We start from the raw sequence: 15,183 nt of genomic DNA on the forward strand, positions 1-15,183 counted from the left end.
CTCATTCTCTTGGATCCATAAACCCTGTCAGAAAAACCAGAGGTTTTTTTTCCCAGCTGCCTGGAGCTGTAGCTGGGTTGGGGGTGATTTCATGCAATTTGGGCAAATGTCACATGAGCAAAATGGGCACCTCACCCCACCCCCCCCGGGCTCTGGCAAGAGGGCTCAGCCCCCCCGCCCCCCCCTCAGCTGCTCCGGTGCCGGGTCGGAGCCGCACGGGTGCTGTTTGTCGTGACCACAGCCACGACGGTCCCGGGTTGGTGGTGGCACGTCCCTGGGCAGGGTCTGTCCTCAAGGTCGGGGTCTCCCTGCCAGCCCCCCCAGCATACATGGGTGCACGTGGGTTCTCATGCCCCCGCAGCATCAGGGCAAGACGTGGGGTTTCCCTCTGCCCCCCCTGCTCCAGGGCTGCTCCGCGGGCTGGGGAGCAGAGAAACACCAGCCAAAAGGGCTGTGCTGGGAGCCCCGAGGGGCCGGGAAGCATCTCCTGGCTCCAGGCACCCCAGGGAGGCCACCAAGGCCCCTTCCCCAGAGGCCACACATCAGCATGGTCCCGGCTGTCCAGTGTCACCATGCTACCCCTTGCCCCCACCTCGGGGCATCCCGTGGCAGCATCAGTCACCCGGCCCCTGGCACCCACCGGTGCCCTCGCTGGGGTGGCCGGACCAGGAGTTTTCCGTGGGACTTTTGTTCTCGCTGCCCTCCCTGTGCAGGATTTGGCCGTGACCCTGCCCAGCAGCCCACCCTGCTGCGGCGGGGGCGAGGTGGGACTGGAGGAGCCCTCTCCCCATTCCAGGAGGCTTTGTGAGCATCCCGGCGCCCCGGCTCCCTTTGGACCAGCTTTTGCATGAGTAGGGTTGGGTCATGGCACTGCTGGTAGTGATCCCACCAGCGCGGTGGGCGCAGGGGGCCAGGGTGGGCACCGTCACCTCTCGGAGGAGCTGGGGCTGGTGTGGGGCTGCCGAGGCTCTGCCCTGCTCGGCTGAACGGCACCTCCGCGGCAGCCCCGGCGCTGGCCGGCGGAGCTGGGCGCCGTGCCGCGCGGCGTGCACGCCCGGTCTAACACTGCCCTTCTTGTCCCCCCCGCCTTTCTCCCCTCTCCCCTCCGCCCACCCACCTCTGTGTGTGTCTGTCTGTCCACGTGTCTGTCTGTCTCTCTCTTGTCGCTCTCCTCCTCCTCTTGGGGACGTCCCCTTCCCATCCAGTAACGCGTGGGACCAGCTCATCTCGTGCTCTGTTTGTGGTGGACCTTTTCCAGCTGCTTGACCTCAGGCCTAACTCAATGCTGCTTCTGAACAAACTCCTGTTTGGTTCTTGTTTGTGTTTTTTTTCCTTTCCTGTTTTGTTTTTTTTTTTTCCCTCCCTTTTTTCCTTTCTTTTGTCTTTTTTTTAAGAAACTGTTTGACTTTCCTCCCCGTTCTCCTCCTCCTCCTCCTCCTTGAATCTTGCTTTTCTTTCTAGGCCGCTAGACCATCTAAAGAGGCTAGTGAGACTTCCCCCGCGGTCTCAGAAAAACCCGCATCTGGCAGAACATCCATCCCCGTATTGACTTCCTTTGGGGCAAGGAACTCCTCCATCTCATTCTGAGCATCCTTGCCAGTTCCACCCAACCGCTCTCCTGCTCCTGGGGCCGGGCTTCTCTCTTCCTTGGGCTCCTCCTCCCTGGGACTTGTCTTCTTGAGGCACCTGGAGGGATCGCCACCCGTCCCTCTCTTTCTGTTTTTTCAATGTCTTGCTCCAATGTGGCCGACCTCGTGTCTCGCCTCTGCTCCACCACGGCCCGACTTGTGTCTCGCCTCTGCTCCGCCACGGCCTGACTTCTGTCTCCCATCTCGCTCCGCAATGGCCAACCAGCCACTTTCTGTTTCTCTCTCTCTTTCTCCTCCCTTTTTCTTTTCTTTTTCCTTTCCGTTTTGGTTCGTTTGGGTTGCTGTTGGTTTGGTTTTTCTCCCTCCCTCCCTCTCCCACCCTGCCATTTTCTGTTTATTTAAGAGCTCTCAGAGCTTCACTCCACCAGTTTCACCAGCTTCAAGCAAGGAGGACGCTGGGCAGCACCCGACCCCGCTGCCCATGCGGGCAGCACCCATCCCGCCACGGAAAGGTGGGAAACAGCGGCTGCCGAAGACGCCCCGGACGCCCCCTGACCCGACCGCTCTCCCCTTGCTGCCACCGCCGAGCATCCCAGCATCTGCGACACCGACCCGCCCGCAGGAGAGGATGCTCGGCGCTCCGGCCAGGTCTCGGCAGTGGGTGGCAGGCGGTACCGCGGCCGGGCTGCGTCCTTCGCTGGCCGAGGGGTCGGTGCCGTCCCGAGGGGGTGTCGCTGCCGCCGGCTGCCCGCCAGCCGCCAGCCCCGGCTCTCCCCGGGGACGGGGGACGGTGCGAGGGCTGGGGAGGAGGGAGCCGGGCGAGGCGCTGCGGGGCACCCGGGCGTGCCGGAGGGGCCGAAGGCTGAGGATGTAAAATGGGGAGGGGGCAGAAACGGGTCGAGTCGGGCCACCCGTCGCCCTTGGGTCGGAACGTAGCACTTTAAATGGGCGCCTGGGTTGGCGCAGTGGCCGGGGCAGAGGGATGCTGTGATGCTCGGGGGGGCTCTGACCACACGGGGACACCCTGCCGCACCTCTGTCCCCTTCCCCAGCGCCAAACGCCCTTGGGGACAAGCAGGCAGGACAGAGGTGCCGGATGGGGACCCCGCGCCGCAGCCGGTGACCCCGCGGTCCTTCCCCAGGGGAGCAGCCCCAGCCCTGCCAAGCCTGGGGGACCCAGGGGGGTCCCCAGGGTGCGTGGCCAGGCGACGCCTGCCCGCGTCCAGCACCCAGCAGCGCAGCCGAGCCGGGCGCGCACCGGGTGTGCACAGGGTGTGCGTGTGCGTGTGCCCTGCGTGCGCCTGTACCCAACGCTGCCACGAGCGCAGCCCAGCCGCAGTGCAACACGAGATCGAATCACTCCTTTCGTTGGCTAGTTTGTCCTTGGGTTGGTTTTTTTATTGTTTTTCTTCTTTTCCCCCCTCTCTTTTTTTGTATATCAATCATTTTTGTACAGAAGAACGAGCCTTTTTTGAATAACAAAGAGAAAAAAACAACAAAAAAAAAATCATGATGCAATTTCTTTGGATTGCAAAAAGCAACTCTTTACATTTAAGTGAAGTGTCTTAACATTTTATATTGTTTTAAAAAATATATTTACATATTATATATATATAATATACGTAATATAAATATATATATAAATATTTAAAAAGAAAAGAAAAGAAATAAATCTCTTCACGTCTGGTATATTAGGGGGTGGATTTTCTTCCCTGGTTAGACTATAGCTTCTTGTGATTTTGAGGGTTGGTTCCTAGCGGCTTGTGAGCCCTCGTGCTGAGTTCGCCTCCTCCGTCCAGCACCGTCCTTGTCCCGTCCCCGTCCCTTGCCGGAGCAGGGGGTGGAAGGGGCCGGGTGCCCCCCCCGGGGATGCTGACACCCATGGGTGACAGCCCCGGGGCCGGGACAGCACCCACCTCCCTCCCGGCAGCAATAGCAGTCACTTGATGCGTTTTATTTGATTTTTAATTCTTTTTCTTGGTACCAAAGTGAAACACTGTAGCAAAGCCGCAGCTTCTTATGGCCAGGATGGGGGGGGGGGGGTCTCCCCCTCTCCCCCAGCCGTGTCCCCCACTCCACAGCCCCCCCCGACCCCCACCCGTCCCGCTGCTCCCGCGGGGCTGGCCATGCCACCCTCCCTCCTGCCAGCACCCATGGAGGGGACCCGCAGGCAGCCCCCCCGCCACCCTGCTGTGCTGGGGATGTGAGGGGGACAAGTGCCACCCCGGGGACACGGCCATGCGGGTGCAGAGGGGACGGGGGGGGCTGTGGTTAGTGCAGCCCCACGCCGGTGGCACCCGTGGGTGTGCCGGGGCACCCACCCCGCTGGGAGCAAGCTCCGGCTGTTGGGGGGGGTCCCGGTCCCTTTGCTGCACCCTGGCTTTGTCCCGGGAGCCCCCTCCCAGGCATCGCCGCTGCGGGGTGCCGCGCTGTGGGACCCCCACCTCCAGACCAGGAGGGCGGCGCTGGGCGAGGGGTTGCACGGCGCTGGGCGAGGGGGTGCACGGTGCTGGGCAAGGGGGGGTGCACGGCGCTGGCTTGCACCCATTTCTTTCCCCCCTCCCCGCTGCCCACCAGGCTGGTTTCTCCGTGAGCGTGTGTCTCTGCGTGCGTGTGCGTCCGTCCTTTCATGGCATCATGCAAACCGTCCGTGAGCACCAACCCCGGTGCCTTCGCTGAAGCAAGAGGACAAAAAAAAAAAAAAAAAAACAAACAAGCAAACTTGTTTCTGGTTTAAACCAGAGGATAAAAAAAAAAAAAAAAAGGACCAAAAAAAAAAGGAAAATGTTGCAAAAATGATCCCAAAAAAAGCAAAAAAAAAAAAAAAAGCGCTGCCTGCATCGTGCATGTGTCGGAGGCGCCCGCTGCATGCGCACCCCGCTTTACTCGTCTGGATGTTGTTTAAAAAAGGCTACGACTTTTAAAAGGACAAAAAAAGAAAAAAAAAAAGAAAAAAAAATTCCTGATACTCTTTAGAGGCTGTTTTGGGGTTTCTACAACGTCGTGTGTCTCTTAGCATGAATTTTCTTGTGAACTGTTTTAAAAGAAAAAAAAAATAATTTAAAAAGAAAAAAAAGAAAAAAAAAAAGGCCGGGCGGGGGCGGGGGTGGGGGCGGGGGGGGGCTGGCCCCCGCCACCCCCGCCCCGTGCCCAGCTCGCCCCGTCTCGCTGTGGGTGCCATGGGTCGTTCTGTGCGCAACGTGACCATTGTAACTTGCAAACTCCGATGACAAAGGGTTGCTTTTTATTTCTTTTTTTTTTTCTTTTCCCTTTATTACTTTTCTTTTCTATCAGAGTGTCTGGCTTTAATAAAATTACGGTTTTTTTTTTTTCTCGATGGCACATTTTTTCCCCCAGGTTTGGTCTCTTGTTGTGTCGCTGTGCTGGTGATGGGGTGGGACATCCCTGGCCCCGAGGCCACCCCGGTCCCACGTCCCCTGGGGACCGGACGGGGGCTGGGGGGGGGGGGCAGCTCCTTCCCACCAGGCTCATAGAAAAGCCGGGATAAATCCTTCCCTGGATGCTGCCGGTGCTCCAGGACCAGGCTCTGCAGCACGAGAAAATGGGGGTCCATGTGCTGAGCCCCCCCGAGCAGGGGAAGCAATAACGGCAGGAAACCACCTCCTCGAATAACCAGTTTATTTCCAATATATAGACTGGGATTGGGGGCAGCGTCCGAAGCGGAGTGGTTTTGTGTTGGGGTCTGGTTGGGGTTTTTTTGCAGTTTTGCATATACCGGCGCTGCGGCCGACTGGTACAACACACCGGGGTGGGGGCACATGCAGGAGGGTTTAAAAAGTCAACACTGGTCCAGCACGTCCCCGGGCCGGGGCTGGCCTTTCAGCTGAGCAAAACTTCTTAAAAAATTTCTTATAAATCCTTTGTAATATGTTACACAGTCAGAGACAATATTTACAAAAAAAAAAAAAAAAAGAAAAGAAAAAAACAACTATACAGCAAATATTTGCATAACGTATGAGAATGACACGGAGAAACAGTGACGTGACTTGACACCTCCACCGCCCCGGCAGCGGCCGCCCGAGCCCGTGGCAAGTGTGTGCCAGTGTGGCGAGGCTGGGGTCCCCGAGCCCGTGTGTGCCAGCATGGCAAAGCTGGGGTCCCCGAGCCTGCGTGTGCCAGCGTGGCAAAGCTGGGGTCCCCGAGCCTGCGTGTGCCAGCGTGGCGAGGCTGGGGTCCCCATGCCCATGGCACATGTGTGCCAGCATGGCAAGGCTGGGGGTCCCTGAGCCCGTGTGTGCCAGCGCGGCAAGGCTGGGGGTCCCCGAGGCCATGGCACATGTGTGCCCGCACGGCGAAGCTGGGTGTCCTCGAGCCTGTGTGTGCCAGCACGGCGAGGCTGGGGGTCCCCGAGCCCCCTGCCAGCCGTGGCCCCCCCACGCAGCTGCACCGCATCCCCTTCCTAAAGTGCTTCTGGCCTGGAAGGGTAGGAAGGGGAGCGGGGCTGGGGAGGGGGCTTTGCCATGCCGTGCCGTGCCATGCCAGGTCCCGAGCTGCTGCCAGATCGTGGCTGCGGCTCATGGCCTTGCAGGGGACGGCAGTGTCCCCCCTGCCGCAGGGTGCCCCTCCGTGCCAGCCCCTCCCGTCACACCCGCTCCCATGCAAACACCCAGCCCAGGGGACCCCACCTGTGGCCAAGGGCCACCCCGGCTCAGCCGCACCCCGGCACAGAGCCCAGACCCCGCGGCCCAGAGCACGCCCAGGTCAGTGCGAGAGCACCGAGGTCCCCAGGGTCTCCGGCGTGGGGAAGGGCTCTGGCAAGGGCAGCCTCGGTGGCAGCACCCAAAGAAGCGCCCGCACTTCGCACCACCGTGGCCAGGGACAGCAGGGCCACCGCCGCCCGGGGTGGGGACGGTCCCCACGACCCCCCCAACCCTCCTGGCACTGCCCGGGGGCCGGAGCACAGTGGGATGTGGACCGCTGCGGGACCCCACCGGTCCCCAAAGCAAGGGGGACGAGGTGGCTTCGTTCCGTCCGCGGCACAGGGGCCACAGAGACTCTTTAAATAACAGCAGCTTGTCCAGAGCACAATTAAATATGAGAACGAAGGCGAGTCCTTAAATTAAACACTGGGGGGGAGGGGAGCCGTGGGGGGGGGCATCTCGGAGGTCAGAGACACTGGGGGAAGCGCAGGGGGGCCGGGGGGTCGGGGCTGCCCGGGGGGCTCTTGGTGCCTGGCACCTTACCAGCAGCACCGGGCTGTGCCGGGGTGGGTGCCGGAGGCCGGGCTTTGGTGGACTCCAGGCTGCTCAGCCCCGAGTCCTTGTCACGGCAGGGTCCCGGGGAGATCTCCAGCCCCCGCGGCTCCTTCCACTCGTTGAAGTTGAGGTCCTTGAGGCCGCCGGGCACCACCACGGTGTGCCGACGCCAGCTGCTCTTCTTGCGGCGGGTCTCGGGGGAGTGGGCTCGGCGCAGGCGGACCCCCATGTCATCGGCCGAGGCTCGCAGGCGCTGCCGGAGCTGCTCCCGCAGCGAGGGCCGCCCAGGGGGGGCCCAGCCCTGGTCCTCCCCAGTGGGCGCTGGGGTCTCGCCGGCCAGCCGGGGCCGCCCCAGCTTCCTGCGGGCCAGCGTGTCGCACTGGATCAGGCGGTGGGAGTTGAAGGAGGGGCGGCCGGGGGGCCCCTTGTCCTCATCCCCGGTCCCCCCGTCCACCTGCCCCAGCCGGGGCCGGGCACCCTCCCGGCTCTCCGTGTCCGTCTCCATGTGGCTGAGCTCGCTGCGCTCGTCGTCGGCTTCCTCCCCACGGCTCCCGGCCACCGACTGCACCTCAGAGCACAGGCTGCGGTCCATGGTGGACAGCGTGGAGTAGCCCGACACGATGGAGCGGGCGTCCGGCGCCGGCTCAGACCCGGCACCCCCGGGCTCCAGGGTGCTCTCCCGCTCCGTCCCAGCTGGGCTGGGGGCCGCTGGCTCGGCACTGGCGCTGAGGGGGGCTTTGCCGGGTCCCAGGGGGGTGGCTGCGGTCCCCTCGTCCTCCTGCTCCCGGTCTGGGGTGTCCCTCTGCTCCGCGTCGTCTTCGGTGCTGCTCCCAACACCCTCGGCCTCTCTCCTCTTCTTCCTCTTGCGGGCAGCGGCCGAGACGAAGGGGATGGCGAGGAGCTCCCGGTGCGGCGGTGCCTTCCGTGACGGCCATGTGCCCTGGGAAGACAGTGACACCGGGGTTAGGGATGGCAGTGCCGGGGTTAGGGACGAGCTCCGTGCCCCAGCTATCCCATCCCTCCCTGCCAGCCCCCAGCCCAGCACCCTCTTACCTTCGGTTTGGCGGAGCCGCCGCGGGTCGAGCCTGTAAAGCAGAGTGGAGAGGGGGGGTCAGCCAGAGGGGTCAGCAGAGGTGGGCACATCGCGGGGAGGGGGTTCGGTGGGTGGAGCTGGGGGATGCTGCTCCGTTCCCCCAAACTGGGACGGGGACATGCCAGGGCCATCGGATGGGCTGGCTCCTGGCAGGGACACCAGCGCCGAGCAGGTTTGTGTGCTGGCAGCTGCAGGAGATGCCGGAAGGCTGGGGGGGCTCCGGTGGTGCACAGGGGTCCCCGGCACTGCTTGCCCACTGCAGAGCCCCAAGGTGAGGAGTGGGGATAAGGGGGAGACACGCAGGCACACACAGCCAGGAAACACAGCCAGGACCCCGGCGGCAGGACCCCAACCCTCCCACGGCCACGGGGCACAGAGACCAGGGCTGGGCACGGTGCTGCCACCGCCACATCACCGGGACGGGGCATGGGGAGCCGGCTTGATACCACATCCAGCCTCAGAGCGGGCTCTGGGACGGGCCGTGCCGGAGGGGCTGGGACAGGCTGCGGGGCTGCCCCGGCTCCGCGGGGGGTTAGGGGACAGGTGGGGACACGGGGGTGACAGGCAGCCCTGGCCCTGCTGCCGTGAAGGACAAGGACAAGACGACAGCCACCCTCTCCCACCCCGCACGCTCCAGGATGGGGTTAGCAGCTGCTGACAACGAGAGAGGGGGAAGCAGAAAGGGGGTGCTGACCCTCCCCGGGGCATCAGGACCCCCATATCCCGGCATTTGGGTGTGCTGGTCCCAGGACACCCAGCACCCATCCCTGCCAGGGGATGCCAACAGCAGCCCCAGTGCTGCCACAGGGACCGGCCAACAACGTGGGAGAACCAGGGTTAAAGGATTTGGGGCTCCCCGGGGGCTCAGCCGCCCCTTCTGATGCTGGGGACCCTGGGGACAGTGGCCAGGCAGGACAGGGCCCCCTCCCCTCCCGCTGCATCCCCCTGCTCCCGCTCTCTCGTGGTCACCCGGCGGAGTTAGTGCGTGAGCAATGCACCCAGGATCAACACTGTACCCGCTCTAGCTCTCGAGGATGTCCGCTGGAGGAGGAAGAGGAGGAGAAGGAGGAAGAGGACAGCACAGAGAAGTTCAAGGAAAGAACGTAAGAAATCAAGTCGAACATCAAAGTCTCCCGGGCTCCGGGTTGGCAGCGTGGGCCAGGGGGGAGCGGGTGCAGGCAGGGGTCCCATGGGCTGCCGGGGTGCCGCGGCCGGCCGGGTTTACAGAGGGATGAGGAGCAGCCACTGGAGAGGAGGGTGACGGGAGAGGGCAGGGAGGGGGCTCTGCTGGCACCCCCAGGGGGGATGTCCCCACTTTCTGGTGAGGAGGGTGCCGGGACGTCCCGCTCCAGCACGCACAGGTTTGCCATGGCCACGGTGAGCAGGGCTGGCTGTCCGCAGCAGTGTGAACATGGGGGGATGGAGTGGCTGGAGAGGTACCCTGGGGTGCCCCGGTGCCAGGACCAGAGGGGCTGGTGCCACGGGCACTGCTCCTCACCTGCGGCATCGCCGGGCGCCGCAGTCCTGCCGATGTTGGGGAGCAGGTACTCGATGTTGGGCACGGACTGAGCCTCCTTCTCATCCACGGGGGTCTGCAAGAGGAGGGCACACGGCGGTCAGGCAGCTGCCAATGGCACCCCAGCTCCCAACTGGGGTTCTGTGCCCCCCTGCCCCGCAGCGAGACCCCCCCGGGGGGATGGGACTCACCTTCTCGCCCTTGTCCTCCTTGTCACTGAAGAACCAGTCCGACTGTGGGGGCAGACGGGAGAGGGGTTAGGGACCGGCAAGGAGCGATGGGAGCTCGGCACAGCCAGGGAGCACCATCCCCTGGGGTGCAGATCAGCCCCCTCCTCCAGCCCCGCTGATGCCCGCTTGCCTGCCGATGCCACTTACATGCTGGATGAGGGTCTCCACGATTTTGTAGCGGTCGGGCATGTGTGTCACCATGTCGGTCATGTTGTCCTCGGATGTCCGCACCAGCGTGGGGCCAAACACCAGGGCCAAGTTTCGGGGCTCCATCTGCAACCGGAGCTGGGGTTAGTGCCACCCGTGGCCGCCCCTCAGCGTTCGCTGCTCCATCAGGCACCGTCTCCCTTCCCACCCCACCACGAGCTGTGGCTCAGCCCAAGCTGGGGGGGCTCAAGGTGGGGCAGGGGTCCGGGAGAGCCTGCCTGGTTGCAGGATGGTGCCCAGGGCCAGATGCTCAGGGCGGGCAGACCGTACCTTGTTCTTCTCCGAGTGGTCAGCGATGGTCTTCAGGTGACCCACCAGGAACTTGAGTGTCTCGTAGTAGTGACCTGGCAGGTCCCGGATCTGCGGGGAGGCACTGGGTCACCTCTCTGCTCACCCCCCTGCCTTTCCCACCCACACCAGCACCTGATGAGGGGCTCCAGGGCTGTGCCCACCACCCCAGCCCCTGTCCCCGCTCCCTACCAGCTTCCGCAGCGTCCTCATCCTCTCGCTGGCGTCCTCTATCCGGTTGGCCTCGATGAAGTCGTTGTACTTATCTGAAAGGACATAGGGAGGGTCAGAGCCGGGCGGAGGGGAGAGGGCACCCCTCGGGGCCAGGGACCCCCGGGCGCACCGGCCAGGGATGCTGGGGAGGGGGCTGGGGGTGCTGCTCGGGTCCCAGGGGACTCAGTGAGGAGGGGGTCTACAGAGCCCCTCGCCTTGCGTGGGCGCTGGCTCATTCTGTCGCAGGGTCTGGGGACCTGTCCCCAACGCGGGGACAGGTGGGACAGGCTCTGGGGCTGCCAGTCAGCCAGGTATCAGCCATCGACACATGGCCATCAGCACAGGGTCATCTGTGGCCACTTCGGGGGCCCCGATGGCCCTGGGGGAAGCGCACGGCCGCGGTGCAGCAGCTCACCGTCAGTGAAGAGGGGCTCGGGCAGCTTTCGGAAGAAGGATTTCAGCAGGCTGCTAATGACGTTCAGATCCTGCCACCGCTGCGGGGGAGAGAAGAGGCTGCTCAGTGGGACCACCCCGGGCAAACCCAGGTGCCAGCGGGAGAAAGTCCCCAAGCCTGGGGGAGTCCCAGGCCACCGACACCGAGGGGGACACCAGCCAGCACCACCGTGGCCGTGAGGACGGCAGGAGGGCTGTCCCCACCCTGCATCTGGCAGGGAAAGCTCTGTGCCACTGCAGCAGTGTGGTGAGAGGTAAGGGGACAAATGTGTCCCCAGGCTGCCACCTACACTGCTGTCACCGACCACTAGGCGGCCCTGCCACTCCAGGGAAGGTCACGGTGACGGAGACCGGCATGATGATGGGAGACAGGGATGGCGAAAGAGCCATGGACCGGGACAACAGCCCCAAGAGCATCCCGGAGGCACAGGGATAGGGATGGAGATAAGGATGGGGACAGGGATGGGGACAGGGACATGCAGCCCACCCTGCCCTCACCTCATCCTGCAGGTTGATCTCGGTGGCTCCCTTGTTGAGCTGCTCCTGCAGGCTGGACACCACGGCGTTGTTCCCAGGCACGCGATAGATGCCCATGTACTCCAGCCCTCGGTCCTCCACCACCTTGCAGCAGGCTTCGACGATCAGGGGGACGTTCTGCAGGGACATGGAGGGGGTGACGGAGGTGCTGGGGCCGTGCGGGGTCCCCGAGGGCTGGCACCGCCAGCACGGCCGTACCTTGTTGTCCGGGGCAGGCTGGCAGTCCTCTAGCCTCACACCGAAGGCCCGGGGGGCAGATTTCTTGTTCTTCTTCATGATATTGATGCCCCATGGGGCTTTTTGGGAGCTGCTCTCATCTGGGGAGAAAAACCCACAGGATCGTTTGCTAATGAGCTGGGACAAATGGGAAGAGCATCCCTGCTGTCCTACAGGGACGAGCGTGATGGCAGCCCTGGGGCGAGGCTCCCCTCCTTGCAAAGCCCCCGGGTTTGCCGTGCCAGGGTGCCCCACGCTGCAGGGATGGGACCTACCTTTCGTGACGGCCACATCCTGCCTGGGGGACCGGGGTGCGCTGGTTCCCGTCTGCTTCAGGAACTCGGCTCGGATCCCCAGCCCACGAGAGCCCTTGGGCGAGGAGTCGGGCTTGGCACCCGCGGGGCTGCGGGGAGAGCGGGGGGCTCAGGCGGGGCACGGTCAGGCGCACCAGCCCGGCACAAAACCTCCCGGCAAACGCCAGCACCTCTCCCGGCCTGCCTGGCATCCTACCCGTGCCCATGGGGCTGCACCCCACAGCGGGTGACAGGGACCCTTGGGGAGCACTGAGTCGCTTTAACCCTTTGCTCGGTGCCAGTTTGGCTGAACCACACCCTGCTGGCACCCCGAGCGAAGACGGGTGCAGCCGGCACCTCCAGCGCTGCCCCATCAAGAGAGGCACTGGCTTTGCTCCATCGCTTTAAAATTGAGGTCAATAAAGCGCTCGGGGGTCTCGGTGGCCCTGGGTCCGTACCTCACTTTCCGGTAGTCGTTTAACTTCTTGTTGATAAGGGCCTGGCTGGCAAAACCGGGGTCCTGGGGAGGCAGAGAGAAGAGGGGAAGGGAGAGCTTGAGCAGCGCATCCACCGGAGGCCCCAGGCAAGTCCACGCTCTGCCGGGCACCGCGCGGGGCCAGGCAGGACCAGGTGAAGGCAGGACCAGGTCCCCGCTGCCCCGAAACAGCCGGTAACCACCAGCGCTTGCTGCCCCGCTGCGGTCTGCGGTGCTTCTTGCCGCGGCGCGGGGCGGCACGCGGGCTCCGAGCCGGACGCAGAGGCTCGGGGACGGGCGCATCCCTCGCAGCACGCACACCTCCATCTGCCCGCGCCAGGCGCACCCGCTGCATCCCGCAGCTTCCAAAGACACGCACCCATCCCTGCAGGTCACTGCCCACCTGGCAGCACCACAGCCCCGGCGGGCACCCAGATGGCCGCACATACTCCGACCTGGCAGCACCTTCCCTGTGCTGGCACTGCCGGTGCTGCCAGCCCCGCGGAGCCCCCTGCGCCCTCCAGAGCGGGGCTGTGCTGCAGAGAATCAGAGACCGCTCTGAGCTCAACGGACCCTCCAGGGCCGGAGCCTGCCATGACCCTGGCACGAACGCTGCAACCAAACAAGGCCATCCCGGCACCACGGGAAGACGGCGCGCGGCCAGCCCAGTGCTGGCACATCCAGCCCTGCGGATCCGCCACTGGAGCCCGTGGCCCCGGGGAGCAGCTCTCCCCATCTCAGACCCGAGCGACCCATTGCACAGACCACAGCTGCCCATCAAGGGTCCAGCCCCGACCCAGCGCCAGCCCTGGCAGCCGGCAGCACCGTGCAGGCACCATGCCCAGTGCAGGCAGGGAGCTCCCTGCCAGCTCTCTCTCCACCAAAGGAGACACAACACACCATGTCACGCTCCTCTCCCACTGCACAACCAAATGCCACTGACAGATCCGGCGCCAACCCTTCCTGGAAGCACCGCTGCAGCGCGCGGAGAGCCACACCGCCTCCACCGAGCGCCCCGGCGCACCCTGCCCCAGCCGAGGCCGGCGGAGCTGCGCTCTTCTTGGACGCCGCGACACCCGCGAGCCCCCGTGCACCCCTGGGAGCACGGCACGGGCGAGCCCCACACTGGCCGACCGCGCAGGGGCCGGCCGTGGCCTGGGGAAGCAGCACAAGGCAAAGAGCCGGAGAGAGCCGAGGCGGTTAGTGCCGGGAGAGCCAGAGGCAGCCGGGAGCCCCATGTGGCTCTCACCTCGCCCTCGGCCTTGCTGTTCTCCCTGATGACTTTGATCCAGGCCAGCATGTCTTCCCGATCCTCTGCCTGAAAGAGATATTCACAGAAGTCAGCGGTCGTCAGCCGGAAGACGTGCTTCCTCTTGGTCTCGCTGTAGGAGATGTCCACCAGGCACGCTCGGATGCTGATCGGCGGCTCCTCCTCACCTGGGGCCGGGGCGCAGGTCACCGCCTCCCGCCTGTCTTTGCACAGGTACAGCGAGTGGGTGCGCAGCACGGCGAAGACGCGCTTCCACTGCCGGATGCCTCCACCGACCTTCTGCGGGGAGAAGGGACGGGGCACGGACCTCAGGGCTGCTCGCGGTGGGGAGCGTCCCCCCCACATCGCCGGCCGGGCTCAGGGGGGCACCCGCCTACCTTCCCCTTTTTGGTGAGGATCTGCTTGCAGTGGAGCCAGCCCTCCTTCCTCACGGCGCTGAACGGGACGTCCGAGAGGTCGGAGGTTGAGTGTCTTTTGGAGCGGGCGTCTTCGGACGTGCCGAGGCTGTCCAGAGACTGCGGGGGGACCGGAGGGCACCGTTGGGGCGATGCCATGTCAGGCAGAGCAGCCCCGGGCTACCGTACTATAGAGGTACCCGGGTGGGGGGCACCCCCAGGACCCCCAGCCCTCACCAGCACACAACACTCACCCCATCGGTGAAGAAGCTCCTCAGCATGCGGAGGCTGGGGACCCGGCTGGGCATCCTCCTGGGGGGAGAGCAGCCCCCGTGAGCGGGACGGTGGGGAGGGGACGGGAGCCGCGCGGCGGCGGGACTGGAAGGGGGGGTCCAGCCCTACCTTAGGATCTTCCCCTCATCCCGAAATGTGTTCAGACCATCGTCGCAGGACTTGGAGCGCTCAGTGGTGATGGCCAGGAGGTAGGACGAGCGGCGGCCGGCTTTGATGCTGCCTGTGAGGTGGAGAAGGGCAAAGCACACTGCTCAGCCTGGCAGGCATGGGGCAGAGCTCCAGGTCGGGTGGCTGCTCCTCCCCGTCCTGCCCCCCACTGTGGCCCCCAGGACGGTTCCCCCCACCCCAGCACTTACTGCAGTCCTGGGAGTAGTGCCGGCTCAGGGCAAAGGCGAAGGTGGGCGAGGAGGGGCTGGTGGCGACGGCGGGCGCCGAGTTCATGGCGCTGGAGACCACCGAGGAGGCGGGGACGTGCTTGGCCTTCAGGTCGATGCTGGGGCTGGTGGGTTCGTCTGCAAGAGGGGTGGGCAGCGTTGCAGGAGGGGTTGGGGCAGGGTAGGTCCCCGCTGCGGACCCCCCAGCACTTCTGGCAGGTAGTGGGTTTGCAGATGCCCGGGCTGGGCTGGGGAACACGCTCCCACCCTCAGCGAAGCCAGGAGCTGCTGGTGCGCCCGGACCCTCACCCAGAGCAACCTGTGGCCCCCCCATCCCCACCCCATCCCCTCCCTCCCTGTCTGGCCCCGGGGTCCCTCCCTGGGAGCAGGCACAGGGCAGGCTGCGGTGCGGGAAGGGGCAAAGCTGGCAGCTCCCCCAGACCCATTTGGGTCCCCACGGGCAGAGGTGGCCAGGCAGGGAGCTCCCAAGTGAGACAGGGAGCGGGGCATCCCGGACACGTCCCT

General features: G+C 64.6%; 2 protein-coding genes across 9 annotated transcripts in view; one reads left to right on the forward strand and one right to left on the reverse strand.

Moving 5' to 3' along the window:
• The window catches only part of SRCIN1 (SRC kinase signaling inhibitor 1), a 58,509-nt gene extending 53,851 nt beyond the window's left edge, over positions 1 to 4,658 (forward strand). For 3 of the 4 annotated variants that reach the window (XM_087770326.1, XM_087770328.1, XM_087770325.1), the window contains one exon: positions 1,462 to 2,134. In XM_087770326.1, the coding sequence (XP_087626452.1) occupies positions 1,462 to 1,587 (126 nt within the window). In that variant the 3' untranslated portion in view covers positions 1,588 to 2,134. Of the gene's footprint in view, positions 1 to 1,461 lie in introns of all 4 variants that reach the window. The other variant, XM_087770327.1, reaches the window with a different exon arrangement.
• A 552-nt stretch (positions 4,659 to 5,210) lies between these two features.
• ARHGAP23 (Rho GTPase activating protein 23) overlaps positions 5,211 to 15,183 on the reverse strand; it is a 37,711-nt gene continuing 27,738 nt past the window's right edge. For all 5 annotated transcript variants that reach the window (XM_087770334.1, XM_087770335.1, XM_087770333.1 and 2 more), the window contains exons 8-24: positions 14,641 to 14,796; positions 14,393 to 14,504; positions 14,245 to 14,302; positions 13,973 to 14,110; positions 13,575 to 13,874; positions 12,309 to 12,370; positions 11,833 to 11,960; positions 11,540 to 11,658; positions 11,303 to 11,458; positions 10,767 to 10,845; positions 10,331 to 10,404; positions 10,121 to 10,210; positions 9,791 to 9,916; positions 9,605 to 9,646; positions 9,396 to 9,489; positions 7,858 to 7,889; positions 5,211 to 7,744 (exon numbers count right to left, since the gene is read on the reverse strand). In XM_087770334.1, coding sequence (XP_087626460.1) covers positions 6,716 to 7,744; positions 7,858 to 7,889; positions 9,396 to 9,489; positions 9,605 to 9,646; positions 9,791 to 9,916; positions 10,121 to 10,210; positions 10,331 to 10,404; positions 10,767 to 10,845; positions 11,303 to 11,458; positions 11,540 to 11,658; positions 11,833 to 11,960; positions 12,309 to 12,370; positions 13,575 to 13,874; positions 13,973 to 14,110; positions 14,245 to 14,302; positions 14,393 to 14,504; positions 14,641 to 14,796 — 2,795 coding nt within the window. In that variant the 3' untranslated portion in view covers positions 5,211 to 6,715. The remainder of the gene's footprint in view (positions 7,745 to 7,857; positions 7,890 to 9,395; positions 9,490 to 9,604; positions 9,647 to 9,790; positions 9,917 to 10,120; positions 10,211 to 10,330; positions 10,405 to 10,766; positions 10,846 to 11,302; positions 11,459 to 11,539; positions 11,659 to 11,832; positions 11,961 to 12,308; positions 12,371 to 13,574; positions 13,875 to 13,972; positions 14,111 to 14,244; positions 14,303 to 14,392; positions 14,505 to 14,640; positions 14,797 to 15,183) is intronic.

This window comes from Nipponia nippon, unplaced genomic scaffold, assembly GCF_047370975.1.
Source record: "Nipponia nippon isolate SJK-2023a ecotype South Korea unplaced genomic scaffold, ASM4737097v1 scaffold_32, whole genome shotgun sequence".
NCBI lineage: Eukaryota > Metazoa > Chordata > Aves > Pelecaniformes > Threskiornithidae > Nipponia > Nipponia nippon.